General features: G+C 39.8%; 3 protein-coding genes across 6 annotated transcripts; all 3 read left to right on the plus strand.

Moving 5' to 3' along the window:
- Nucleotides 1–2312: 2312 nt before the first annotated feature.
- Nucleotides 2313–6426, plus strand: LOC117725256 (interferon alpha-inducible protein 27-like protein 2A). 3 transcript variants are annotated; one of them, XR_004608912.1, is made up of 8 exons: nt 2313–2442; nt 2970–3024; nt 3162–3191; nt 3353–3514; nt 3955–5460; nt 5614–5643; nt 5789–5951; nt 6180–6426. XR_004608912.1 is itself a non-coding variant. In XM_034525317.1 (5 exons), the coding sequence occupies exons 2-5, from the start codon at nt 3012–3014 to the stop codon at nt 6272–6274; spliced, it is 300 nt and encodes a 99-aa protein (XP_034381208.1). In that variant the 5' UTR covers nt 2314–2442; nt 2970–3011; the 3' UTR covers nt 6275–6426. The 3 variants fall into 3 exon arrangements, 2 of the variants coding, with proteins under 2 accessions (XP_034381208.1, XP_034381209.1); XM_034525317.1 differs by lacking the exons at nt 3955–5460; nt 5614–5643; nt 5789–5951 and having other exon boundaries at nt 2314–2442; XM_034525318.1 differs by lacking the exons at nt 5614–5643; nt 5789–5951; nt 6180–6426 and having other exon boundaries at nt 2314–2442; nt 3961–4129.
- A 2427-nt stretch (nt 6427–8853) lies between these two features.
- LOC117751326 (interferon alpha-inducible protein 27-like protein 2A) lies at nt 8854–10669 on the plus strand. Of its 2 annotated transcripts, none has more exons than XM_034563128.1 (5): nt 8854–8982; nt 9510–9564; nt 9702–9731; nt 9893–10054; nt 10501–10669. In XM_034563128.1, the coding sequence occupies exons 2-5, from the start codon at nt 9552–9554 to the stop codon at nt 10578–10580; spliced, it is 285 nt and encodes a 94-aa protein (XP_034419019.1). In that variant the 5' UTR covers nt 8854–8982; nt 9510–9551; the 3' UTR covers nt 10581–10669. The 2 variants fall into 2 exon arrangements, with proteins under 2 accessions (XP_034419019.1, XP_034419018.1); XM_034563127.1 differs by having other exon boundaries at nt 8855–8982; nt 10495–10669.
- Nucleotides 10670–10770: 101 nt separating this feature from the next.
- On the plus strand, nt 10771–12966 carry LOC117751325 (interferon alpha-inducible protein 27-like protein 2A). The gene is made up of 4 exons (XM_034563126.1): nt 10771–12001; nt 12155–12184; nt 12330–12491; nt 12720–12966. Exons 1-4 carry the CDS (start codon nt 11992–11994, stop codon nt 12812–12814), a joined length of 297 nt encoding a protein of 98 aa, XP_034419017.1. The 5' UTR covers nt 10771–11991; the 3' UTR covers nt 12815–12966.
- Nucleotides 12967–13258: the final 292 nt, after the last annotated feature.

Consider the following 13258-nt stretch of genomic DNA (forward strand, 5'->3'; position numbering starts at 1 on the left):
GCAAGAAGAGACACAGTTATACAGATAACAGGAGTCTGTAAACACTCCAGAGTCACACAGAGTTTAGGGAGTCACCAGGTGGCTATTGCTGCATGATGACCCACAAGTCACCCAATGCAGGCATTGATATGCACAATAACAGCTTGTATACCAGTTCACTAAGATATATAATATACTCTCTAATATATGTTAATAATCCTATTGAGGTTCACGTTAACTGTTGAATATTGATCAAACTTTGACTTCTGGACACAATAACATAAGCTATTAAAGCAACTGGCTTCAGCAAATATGCTGTTCAAATGACTGGTCGGTTTTATTTAAATACCGGTGGGCTCCTCGCAAATTAAATTAAATCCTATATTCATTTAATTGGAGAACAACCGGATGGCATTTACATGCACTAATAGTTCAGAAACACAATAAAAACGAAAACGAAAAGTTAGTATTCGTTAATAAGTGCAGTAGTTTTAAAGAATTATGAATTGTTAATTAAATAACTTTCGCTTCCGGTTATTCGATGACGCCGTAGTTTTAATCTTTGGTTAAGTCCAGATGCATGAGTCGCTGGTGCGGCTCTCCATTTACACATCCATGGTTAACGGTTGGCGCCATCTTGTGTTCAGATTTATTGTTGCACACATGCAGGCGTGCATTGGGTTTTAAAGAAGGTCTTTACTTCTGAAAGCACAGAAATACAAGCACATCAGTTTTGTGAGACCATCAGAGCTGGAACAATAAACAATGGTAACCATGTGATGTGTTAAGATTAAATGTCTGGCAAAGAACAGTAATTTAGCATTCTCACAATATATTACTAATCTTACGTAACTGGTGCAGTATTCAACAACTTGTAGTATTTAGGTAGGCTCCAATTGAATCATACGAACCACACTGTGATGCCAGTGGTTCATGTAGCTTGAGAACAAGACTCTCTCAGCTTCTTTGTAGCTCCATATTCTGATATATAACCTGTGTGATCTTGCTCTAGGTGCAGCCGGTCTGGCAGGAGCCACTGCAGCTGTGTTCACCGTTGGTTCAGCTTAATCTGCAGTTAAATCTATTTTTATCATTTGGCGAAATAAAAGAGCTAATTGAAAATTAAATTGGCTCGCTTACTAAACAGCACTTTTGTGATCTCTGACAACTGACATGTGTTTGTTCTCTGCTTCCTACACAAGCAATGCTATCAAGCTCTCAGGACATTGACATCAACCCCTGCATGCCATTGAATCTGGAGCTTCCTGTGGGAAAGGAGACAGTGGGTTAAGGCCCAGGTCTGTGTCCTATCACACAGACTCTTCTTCACATCATCTTCATTTCTGATCCTTGCATTGTAATAAAAACTTGTGTCCGGTCCATAGTCGTGAATGCAATATCTAAGCAATGACTGGAAGGAATTTCTTCAAATTTGGCATAAACGTCCACCTGGGTTCAAGGTTCAAGAATTAACTGATTCGAATTTGGTTGTCAAAGGTCACGGTCACTGTGACCTGGAGGTACACTGCAGCTTGACTTGTTAGCGGAGCCAAACAACTAGTGGAGATAATTCTAGTGTTTCATGCTGTACTGAAAACAAATTCCACTAACTCTGAATGTGTGGCTGTTAAAGTGAAGTGAAATGAAATGTTATCCCCGTAGTGGCGCTATAGAGGAAAAGTCAGAACACCAAAGTCATCTTCATCCTCTAGGGACCATAAATATGTGTACAACAATTCATGGAAATCTACCCAACACTTGTTGAGATATTTCAGGCTTGATGTCAATGCAGTTATTAGTTATAGGTCACTGCAGCCGTGCCTATGTGATGTTCATCGGACAAGTTAAACAGAAAATAATTTCGATATTGAGCGTCTAACTTTTTGTAAAGAGCAGATGAGCTTCTGTTTCCACTAAACACAACATAAAGGCACTTTGACCTGAGGAAGCGTTGCTGCCACTGATACATTTCATTTAGCTCGTTCAGCATTACATCAAGGTGTTTTCACAGAGTCGTTCATCATATGAATGAAATGATGGAGAATTAAATTATTATGTATTCGGCCATTAGATATGACTTGGCACATATATTCATTTAAAAGTTTTTAATTCAATTCTCCACTTGTATTGCAATCAGCTGTTGATAGACATAGACATAAAAGGTGAAGACATGTTCTCCTCAAAGTAGCCGCAGGTTTGCGGTAAGTTTTGTTTTAATAAAACAATAATAGAAAAGTTCAAATGACAGACATGCCTCATGTAAATACTCTTCGATACTGTCCGTCAGACTTAGATATAATACATGAAGCTGGTTTTCATGTTGGCTCCTGCGAAGCTGTTTAATTTCTACATTATAAAGACGTGCTTTTATTTTGAACGGTAGGGGAAATAGATCAAGACGGAATATCAATAACGGAAGCTGTGTCGTCCCAAAGAAAGATACTTTTCATATAAGAACTCACGGTTTGTCTATTGTTATTGATAATGATATTGAGTTATTATATTGTATATATTTGTGTTTTCCTTAGTTGGGTGAACGTGTGTTGAAGTGAAGCTACAAATGGTGCGTTGTTGGTTGAATGTACCGTAATCCAACTGCGTCACGCTAGCTGGCTGGTCCCGGATCAGTTGCGACTCGGGTTAGTCTGTTAGCTGCATCATGGAAGTGTCGTATCACTCCTGTGAAAGTCGAGTGCCTCTAGCACCCTGTCTGAGCTTATCGTGTTGTTAAGAACAAATAGTATAATGCTTAGTTTTTACTGTGACGATGTGTTCAAGGCGTGTTTTTGGGTCGGACGTTACAGTATCATCAATAAAGCCCCTGTGAACCATCAGTTGGAGAGTTAGAGGATCATTCACCATCCGTACATTATTTTAATTTGCCTTTCATTTTCTGTTCTTCGATTAAACACGTTTTAAGTGCAATACAAGTTATTCCTTTGGTTAATAGAGTTTGTTTCATAAGTTACCGTCTGTCCTCTTTTGTCCAGATTGAACCGTGCGTCGTTTCTCCAGACACTCAAGGAAGACACATGGATCCTTTGAGTGAGCATCTGGTCCTTTGGCAATAATATATTTCATCTAAAGTACTGATTCTTTAACTTGTATGGTTTCCGAATGAACATATAGTGATGATTGTAACCATGTCGTTGATCAAGCCAGCTGTTTATCTTGTGTTTCAGTGAAGGCTGCGGCCATTGGAGCGGGAGTATGTAAGACTTTGGGAGCCTTCATCACAGTGTTTACTTTTTCAATTGAACGTCACACACCATGTCGAAAAATTATGCTACACCTGTATCGTGAACGATCTATCTTGAAGTGGCCAAACAAATCGTAACACAGTTTCCTCTGCTGCGCTGTTGCCCATGCGCAGTAGGTGCTGTTGTCCTGGCTCCTGTTGCTCTGGCAGCAGCAGGTTTCACAGCAGCTGGAATAGCAGCTGGCTCCATCGGTGCGAAAATGATGTCGACCGCTGCAGTCGCTAACGGGGGAGGAGTGGCAGCAGGAGGGCTGGTGGCTGGTTTGCAGGCAATGGGTAAACATCTCAACGATATATTGTTAAGGTAGTTTTTAACTGTTGTGTCATAATGGTGAGATGATCAGTGCTGGAACAATAACAAAAGGAGGATCACGTGCTGTGTTACTTTTCAAAATGCCCAAAAACACAAGATCCCAGGTGTGTTTGGTACAAAACAGTAATGTAACATTGTCACAATAGAGATTACAAAGCGTGTGTAGATAGTTAGTGCAGTAAGTATACATTGTGATGACAATAGTTCCACTGTTTCATTCAGTCGTCTAGCTTGAGAACAATACTTTTAGTTTTTGTATCTTAATGGTGGGATGATCATTGCTGGAATGATAAGCACAGGGGCATTATGTGCCCTATTATGTCTTTTGAAGTATCACGACATCCTACACTGTTGTCTGTCTCTGTAGCGCCACATTATACTACCTGTTAAATCGTGCTTGTAGGTGCAGCTGGTCTGTCAGGAGCTGCGACTGCAGCTGTGGCAGGCACTGGAGCAGCAGTGGGATGGCTGGCGAGCTTCTTCCGCTGAAGAAAAGTGCACCAGTGTACCTACTAAACAACTCATGTGATGTCAGACTTCTCCAATGTTGTGTTCAATACATCTGTGTAACCTATGAACGACTCTGGTTCTTGTGTGTCATCTGTAAACTTTTACTTTCCTCATCATGTCCACCAAAAAGGACTGAGTGAGTGATTGGAAGGTTCATTAGCTTTTTTTTTTTTTTTTTTTTTTTTTTAAATGAAAGGAGCATTTTTTTTCTGGTCACAGTTAAGTTGTGGACCATAAAACCCAAATACGAATGAAAGATACGATAAAGCTGAGGGGACCTGCATAGTCGGGACATTATCAGCTGTGTGTTTATAGGATCATGTCAATCCGGGCTGTGTCTTATCACATTGGCTCCTCTCCTTAGACACTAACAATTTCACACCCCAAGATAATTCAGTCACCATTCTTAATCTTTTACACCCCACGGCCCCCAAATAAGGGGGCAAATTAGGGGACTCTGGAAAGATAATGATAAAATAATATCATGATGTTTCACATCAAATTAAACAGCAGAACGTAAGCTACAGTAATTTGTAAGCCGTTTTCAAATGCTACAAAAACAACTCACAATAGTAAAAATAAGAACTCAAGTATCATATTCATAATTTATGAAAGAGATAATCATATGAAAGAGATAATCAACATATAAGTGTTTTTTACAAGGCGAACCTGTAACTTTTTTAATTTGTGCTGTGTGCCATCTTCATTTAATCTTAACCAGTAACATAGGCTGATATTTACACATCTGGAGTATTCTCACAAGTGTTTACTATTATTATGACACCAACATTATTCAAATAGCCCTTGTGGTAGAGGAGATACACCCTTTTTCAGTTTGGGTATGTTTTATGTGCAGAATCCTAAAGAAATAGGCTGGGGTGGTATGCTGATCATGAAAGCATAAGGGAAGAAATGCCTCGAATGCTTATAAACTTGGTTTATATAAATATAAATGTTGAAGACATTTATCCTCACAGTAGCTGCATGCTTTACATGCTGGAATAACACTATTGTGATCTTTTAAGTATAAATACTTAACATTGCACTTTACTCTTTAAAAAATAAAATGTATCCCCTCCGAGAACAAAACATTATTTTCTTCCGTGTCTTGAAGATGAAAGTTTGACCTGAATGCAGGTTTGAAGGAGCAGTCAGAACTAAACTGGTTTAGCAACTCTTTAGTGTTTCTGTCTTTTGTCTTTGTTCATATGTTCCACATATCGGGATGACATACCACCTCAGACATTGTAAATACGTCAGTCTATTTGGGTTAAGTGGACTCTGTGACGCCCTCTTTAGTTCAGATTCGTAGTTTCATTTCATGAGAAATGAAACTCACCCTCAGCATATAAAGCCTGCCCAGTCGTCCAGAGTCCAGTAGACAGAGAGATGGGGCTGTGTGAGTATCACTGTTCCTTTCACAATACTGATGTATTATTTTAATGCGCTGACACTTCTACTTCTATGCTTTTCTTATAAAACCACAGAACATGTCTCTGATTATGCCAGATGAAGTGCAAATGATGATTTCGGTTCTCATCCTGTGTTTCAGTAACGTTCGTGGCTTTGGGAGGAGGAGCAGGTAAGACTTTGAACAGCCTTTATGAAAGAAATGGGTTTACTTTTCCCACTGATTTGAACAGTTTTATTGTAAATGCATTATCCATTTTTAAAGTGGCCTCGACAAAGTAGCACACTATACTTTACACATGATTGTCCTTGTGCAGTGGTTGGTTTGGTCGGGGCTCCTATTGTTCTGGGGGCCGTAGGTTTCACCTCAGTTGGGATAGCAGCAGGCTCCTATGCTGCGAGCATGATGTCGGCTGCTGCTGTCGCTAACGGGGGAGTAGTGGACCGCCGGAAGCACAGTGGCTGTTTTGCAGGCAATGGGTAAACACCGTTAATTGTTTTTTTAAATGAATTTGAATCTTGTGGTTTTAACAGTTGTATCATAATGGTCATTTTGCATTGTCATAATAGAAATGTGCATCTTTGGGTATACAGTGTGAGGTCGACTTTAATGTACTGTGTATGATATCATGGTGTTAGTGTTTTTAGCTTGAGGACTAGACTTGTCTGTAGCCCCATCATCCTGACGTCATATTCCTCTTGTTGTAGGTGCAGCTGGTTTGACAGCAGCTGCCAATGTGGCTGCAGCCACCGCGGGAGCAGGCGTCGGAGGAGCTGCGTTAGGACTGGCTGCACTTATTTGAAAATCATGAAGGATCAATTTACATTTTTAAGCACTTTTCTTCTTCAACTTATGCCAATTAGGAGGCAATTGGAAATTACACCACTACCTTTACAGCACTTGTGTAATCTCGGACAATTTAAATGTTTTGTTCAATAAATCTGCGTAACATCAGTGGGTCTTCTGTACATATCTGTGTTCCTCATAAGGTCCTGTGGTGGCAAATGTACCTTACCGGCTGCTGAAATGACGAATATCATAAAACAGAATTTGAAATTATTTAGTCTTGCAAGAAGAGACACAGTTATACAGATAACAGGAGTCTGTAAACACTCCAGAGTCACACAGAGTTTAGGGAGTCACCAGGTGGCTATTGCTGCATGATGACCCACAAGTCACCCAATGCAGGCATTGATATGCACAATAACAGCTTGTATACCAGTTCACTAAGATATATAATATACTCTCTAATATATGTTAATAATCCTATTGAGGTTCACGTTAACTGTTGAATATTGATCAAACTTTGACTTCTGGACACAATAACATAAGCTATTAAAGCAACTGGCTTCAGCAAATATGCTGTTCAAATGACTGGTCGGTTTTATTTAAATACCGGTGGGCTCCTCGCAAATTAAATTAAATCCTATATTCATTTAATTGGAGAACAACCGGATGGCATTTACATGCACTAATAGTTCAGAAACACAATAAAAACGAAAACGAAAAGTTAGTATTCGTTAATAAGTGCAGTAGTTTTAAAGAATTATGAATTGTTAATTAAATAACTTTCGCTTCCGGTTATTCGATGACGCCGTAGTTTTAATCTTTGGTTAAGTCCAGATGCATGAGTCGCTGGTGCGGCTCTCCATTTACACATCCATGGTTAACGGTTGGCGCCATCTTGTGTTCAGATTTATTGTTGCACACATGCAGGCGTGCATTGGGTTTTAAAGAAGGTCTTTACTTCTGAAAGCACAGAAATACAAGCACATCAGTTTTGTGAGACCATCAGAGCTGGAACAATAAACAATGGTAACCATGTGATGTGTTAAGATTAAATGTCTGGCAAACAACAGTAATTTAGCATTCTCACAATATATTACTAATCTTACGTAACTGGTGCAGTATTCAACAACTTGTAGTATTTAGGTAGGCTCCAATTGAATCATACGAACCACACTGTGATGCCAGTGGTTCATGTAGCTTGAGAACAAGACTCTCTCAGCTTCTTTGTAGCTCCATATTCTGATATATAACCTGTGTGATCTTGCTCTAGGTGCAGCCGGTCTGGCAGGAGCCACTGCAGCTGTGTTCACCGTTGGTTCAGCTTAATCTGCAGTTAAATCTATTTTTATCATTTGGCGAAATAAAAGAGCTAATTGAAAATTAAATTGGCTCGCTTACTAAACAGCACTTTTGTGATCTCTGACAACTGACATGTGTTTGTTCTCTGCTTCCTACACAAGCAATGCTATCAAGCTCTCAGGACATTGACATCAACCCCTGCATGCCATTGAATCTGGAGCTTCCTGTGGGAAAGGAGACAGTGGGTTAAGGCCCAGGTCTGTGTCCTATCACACAGACTCTTCTTCACATCATCTTCATTTCTGATCCTTGCATTGTAATAAAAACTTGTGTCCGGTCCATAGTCGTGAATGCAATATCTAAGCAATGACTGGAAGGAATTTCTTCAAATTTGGCATAAACGTCCACCTGGGTTCAAGGTTCAAGAATTAACTGATTCGAATTTGGTTGTCAAAGGTCACGGTCACTGTGACCTGGAGGTACACTGCAGCTTGACTTGTTAGCGGAGCCAAACAACTAGTGGAGATAATTCTAGTGTTTCATGCTGTACTGAAAACAAATTCCACTAACTCTGAATGTGTGGCTGTTAAAGTGAAGTGAAATGAAATGTTATCCCCGTAGTGGCGCTATAGAGGAAAAGTCAGAACACCAAAGTCATCTTCATCCTCTAGGGACCATAAATATGTGTACAACAATTCATGGAAATCTACCCAACACTTGTTGAGATATTTCAGGCTTGATGTCAATGCAGTTATTAGTTATAGGTCACTGCAGCCGTGCCTATGTGATGTTCATCGGACAAGTTAAACAGAAAATAATTTCGATATTGAGCGTCTAACTTTTTGTAAAGAGCAGATGAGCTTCTGTTTCCACTAAACACAACATAAAGGCACTTTGACCTGAGGAAGCGTTGCTGCCACTGATACATTTCATTTAGCTCGTTCAGCATTACATCAAGGTGTTTTCACAGAGTCGTTCATCATATGAATGAAATGATGGAGAATTAAATTATTATGTATTCGGCCATTAGATATGACTTGGCACATATATTCATTTAAAAGTTTTTAATTCAATTCTCCACTTGTATTGCAATCAGCTGTTGATAGACATAGACATAAAAGGTGAAGACATGTTCTCCTCAAAGTAGCCGCAGGTTTGCGGTAAGTTTTGTTTTAATAAAACAATAATAGAAAAGTTCAAATGACAGACATGCCTCATGTAAATACTCTTCGATACTGTCCGTCAGACTTAGATATAATACATGAAGCTGGTTTTCATGTTGGCTCCTGCGAAGCTGTTTAATTTCTACATTATAAAGACGTGCTTTTATTTTGAACGGTAGGGGAAATAGATCAAGACGGAATATCAATAACGGAAGCTGTGTCGTCCCAAAGAAAGATACTTTTCATATAAGAACTCACGGTTTGTCTATTGTTATTGATAATGATATTGAGTTATTATATTGTATATATTTGTGTTTTCCTTAGTTGGGTGAACGTGTGTTGAAGTGAAGCTACAAATGGTGCGTTGTTGGTTGAATGTACCGTAATCCAACTGCGTCACGCTAGCTGGCTGGTCCCGGATCAGTTGCGACTCGGGTTAGTCTGTTAGCTGCATCATGGAAGTGTCGTATCACTCCTGTGAAAGTCGAGTGCCTCTAGCACCCTGTCTGAGCTTATCGTGTTGTTAAGAACAAATAGTATAATGCTTAGTTTTTACTGTGACGATGTGTTCAAGGCGTGTTTTTGGGTCGGACGTTACAGTATCATCAATAAAGCCCCTGTGAACCATCAGTTGGAGAGTTAGAGGATCATTCACCATCCGTACATTATTTTAATTTGCCTTTCATTTTCTGTTCTTCGATTAAACACGTTTTAAGTGCAATACAAGTTATTCCTTTGGTTAATAGAGTTTGTTTCATAAGTTACCGTCTGTCCTCTTTTGTCCAGATTGAACCGTGCGTCGTTTCTCCAGACACTCAAGGAAGACACATGGATCCTTTGAGTGAGCATCTGGTCCTTTGGCAATAATATATTTCATCTAAAGTACTGATTCTTTAACTTGTATGGTTTCCGAATGAACATATAGTGATGATTGTAACCATGTCGTTGATCAAGCCAGCTGTTTATCTTGTGTTTCAGTGAAGGCTGCGGCCATTGGAGCGGGAGCATGTAAGACTTTGGGAGCCTTCATCACAGTGTTTACTTTTTCAATTGAACGTCACACACCATGTCGAAAAATTATGCTACACCTGTATCGTGAACGATCTATCTTGAAGTGGCCAAACAAATCGTAACACAGTTTCCTCTGCTGCGCTGTTGCCCATGCGCAGTAGGTGCTGTTGTCCTGGCTCCTGTTGCTCTGGCAGCAGCAGGTTTCACAGCAGCTGGAATAGCAGCTGGCTCCATCGGTGCGAAAATGATGTCGACCGCTGCAGTCGCTAACGGGGGAGGAGTGGCAGCAGGAGGGCTGGTGGCTGGTTTGCAGGCAATGGGTAAACATCTCAACGATATATTGTTAAGGTAGTTTTTAACTGTTGTGTCATAATGGTGAGATGATCAGTGCTGGAACAATAACAAAAGGAGGATCACGTGCTGTGTTACTTTTCAAAATGCCCAAAAACACAAGATCCCAGGTGTGTTTGGTACAAAACAGTAATGTAACATTGTCACAATAGAGATTACAAAGCGTGTGTAGATAGTTAGTGCAGTAAGTATACATTGTGATGACAATAGTTCCACTGTTTCATTCAGTCGTCTAGCTTGAGAACAATACTTTTAGTTTTTGTATCTTAATGGTGGGATGATCATTGCTGGAATGATAAGCACAGGGGCATTATGTGCCCTATTATGTCTTTTGAAGTATCACGACATCCTACACTGTTGTCTGTCTCTGTAGCGCCACATTATACTACCTGTTAAATCGTGCTTGTAGGTGCAGCTGGTCTGTCAGGAGCTGCGACTGCAGCTGTGGCAGGCACTGGAGCAGCAGTGGGATGGCTGGCGAGCTTCTTCCGCTGAAGAAAAGTGCACCAGTGTACCTACTAAACAACTCATGTGATGTCAGACTTCTCCAATGTTGTGTTCAATACATCTGTGTAACCTATGAACGACTCTGGTTCTTGTGTGTCATCTGTAAACTTTTACTTTCCTCATCATGTCCACCAAAAAGGACTGAGTGAGTGATTGGAAGGTTCATTAGCTTTTTTTTTTTTTTTTTTTTTTTTTTTAAATGAAAGGAGCATTTTTTTTCTGGTCACAGTTAAGTTGTGGACCATAAAACCCAAATACGAATGAAAGATACGATAAAGCTGAGGGGACCTGCATAGTCGGGACATTATCAGCTGTGTGTTTATAGGATCATGTCAATCCGGGCTGTGTCTTATCACATTGGCTCCTCTCCTTAGACACTAACAATTTCACACCCCAAGATAATTCAGTCACCATTCTTAATCTTTTACACCCCACGGCCCCCAAATAAGGGGGCAAATTAGGGGACTCTGGAAAGATAATGATAAAATAATATCATGATGTTTCACATCAAATTAAACAGCAGAACGTAAGCTACAGTAATTTGTAAGCCGTTTTCAAATGCTACAAAAACAACTCACAATAGTAAAAATAAGAACTCAAGTATCATATTCATAATTTATGAAAGAGATAATCATATGAAAGAGATAATCAACATATAAGTGTTTTTTACAAGGCGAACCTGTAACTTTTTTAATTTGTGCTGTGTGCCATCTTCATTTAATCTTAACCAGTAACATAGGCTGATATTTACACATCTGGAGTATTCTCACAAGTGTTTACTATTATTATGACACCAACATTATTCAAATAGCCCTTGTGGTAGAGGAGATACACCCTTTTTCAGTTTGGGTATGTTTTATGTGCAGAATCCTAAAGAAATAGGCTGGGGTGGTATGCTGATCATGAAAGCATAAGGGAAGAAATGCCTCGAATGCTTATAAACTTGGTTTATATAAATATAAATGTTGAAGACATTTATCCTCACAGTAGCTGCATGCTTTACATGCTGGAATAACACTATTGTGATCTTTTAAGTATAAATACTTAACATTGCACTTTACTCTTTAAAAAATAAAATGTATCCCCTCCGAGAACAAAACATTATTTTCTTCCGTGTCTTGAAGATGAAAGTTTGACCTGAATGCAGGTTTGAAGGAGCAGTCAGAACTAAACTGGTTTAGCAACTCTTTAGTGTTTCTGTCTTTTGTCTTTGTTCATATGTTCCACATATCGGGATGACATACCACCTCAGACATTGTAAATACGTCAGTCTATTTGGGTTAAGTGGACTCTGTGACGCCCTCTTTAGTTCAGATTCGTAGTTTCATTTCATGAGAAATGAAACTCACCCTCAGCATATAAAGCCTGCCCAGTCGTCCAGAGCCCAGTAGACAGAGAGATGGGGCTGTGTGAGTATCACTGTTCCTTTCACAATACTGATGTATTATTTTAATGCGCTGACACTTCTACTTCTATGCTTTTCTTATAAAACCACAGAACATGTCTCTGATTATGCCAGATGAAGTGCAAATGATGATTTCGGTTCTCATCCTGTGTTTCAGTAACGTTCGTGGCTTTGGGAGGAGGAGCAGGTAAGACTTTGAACAGCCTTTATGAAAGAAATGGGTTTACTTTTCCCACTGATTTGAACAGTTTTATTGTAAATGCATTATCCATTTTTAAAGTGGCCTCGACAAAGTAGCACACTATACTTTACACATGATTGTCCTTGTGCAGTGGTTGGTTTGGTCGGGGCTCCTATTGTTCTGGGGGCCGTAGGTTTCACCTCAGTTGGGATAGCAGCAGGCTCCTATGCTGCGAGCATGATGTCGGCTGCTGCTGTCGCTAACGGGGGAGTAGTGACCGCCGGAAGCACAGTGGCTGTTTTGCAGGCAATGGGTAAACACCGTTAATTGTTTTTTTAAATGAATTTGAATCTTGTGGTTTTAACAGTTGTATCATAATGGTCATTTTGCATTGTCATAATAGAAATGTGCATCTTTGGGTATACAGTGTGAGGTCGACTTTAATGTACTGTGTATGATATCATGGTGTTAGTGTTTTTAGCTTGAGGACTAGACTTGTCTGTAGCCCCATCATCCTGACGTCATATTCCTCTTGTTGTAGGTGCAGCTGGTTTGACAGCAGCTGCCAATGTGGCTGCAGCCACCGCGGGAGCAGGCGTCGGAGGAGCTGCGTTAGGACTGGCTGCACTTATTTGAAAATCATGAAGGATCAATTTACATTTTTAAGCACTTTTCTTCTTCAACTTATGCCAATTAGGAGGCAATTGGAAATTACACCACTACCTTTACAGCACTTGTGTAATCTCGGACAATTTAAATGTTTTGTTCAATAAATCTGCGTAACATCAGTGGGTCTTCTGTACATATCTGTGTTCCTCATAAGGTCCTGTGGTGGCAAATGTACCTTACCGGCTGCTGAAATGACGAATATCATAAAACAGAATTTGAAATTATTTAGTCTTGCAAGAAGAGACACAGTTATACAGATAACAGGAGTCTGTAAACACTCCAGAGTCACACAGAGTTTAGGGAGTCACCAGGTGGCTATTGCTGCATGATGACCCACAAGTCACCCAATGCAGGCATTGATATGCACAATAACAGCTTGTATACCAGTTCACTAAGATATATAATATACTC

The sequence above is a fragment of the Cyclopterus lumpus genome, chromosome 22, assembly GCF_009769545.1.
Source record: "Cyclopterus lumpus isolate fCycLum1 chromosome 22, fCycLum1.pri, whole genome shotgun sequence".
Lineage (NCBI taxonomy): Eukaryota > Metazoa > Chordata > Actinopteri > Perciformes > Cyclopteridae > Cyclopterus > Cyclopterus lumpus.

Coding starts and splice junctions, on each gene's coding strand:
- LOC117725256 (XM_034525317.1), top strand. Junction 3,192..3,352: donor GGCCATTGGAGCGGGAGTAT/GTAAGACTTTGG, acceptor GCCCATGCGCAG/TAGGTGCTGTTGTCCTGGCT. Junction 3,515..6,179: donor GGCTGGTTTGCAGGCAATGG/GTAAACATCTCA, acceptor CTCTTGTTGTAG/GTGCAGCTGGTTTGACAGCA.
- LOC117751325 (XM_034563126.1), top strand. Junction 12,185..12,329: donor GGCTTTGGGAGGAGGAGCAG/GTAAGACTTTGA, acceptor GTCCTTGTGCAG/TGGTTGGTTTGGTCGGGGCT. Junction 12,492..12,719: donor GGCTGTTTTGCAGGCAATGG/GTAAACACCGTT, acceptor CTCTTGTTGTAG/GTGCAGCTGGTTTGACAGCA.
- LOC117751326 (XM_034563127.1), top strand. Junction 9,732..9,892: donor GGCCATTGGAGCGGGAGCAT/GTAAGACTTTGG, acceptor GCCCATGCGCAG/TAGGTGCTGTTGTCCTGGCT. Junction 10,055..10,494: donor GGCTGGTTTGCAGGCAATGG/GTAAACATCTCA, acceptor TCGTGCTTGTAG/GTGCAGCTGGTCTGTCAGGA.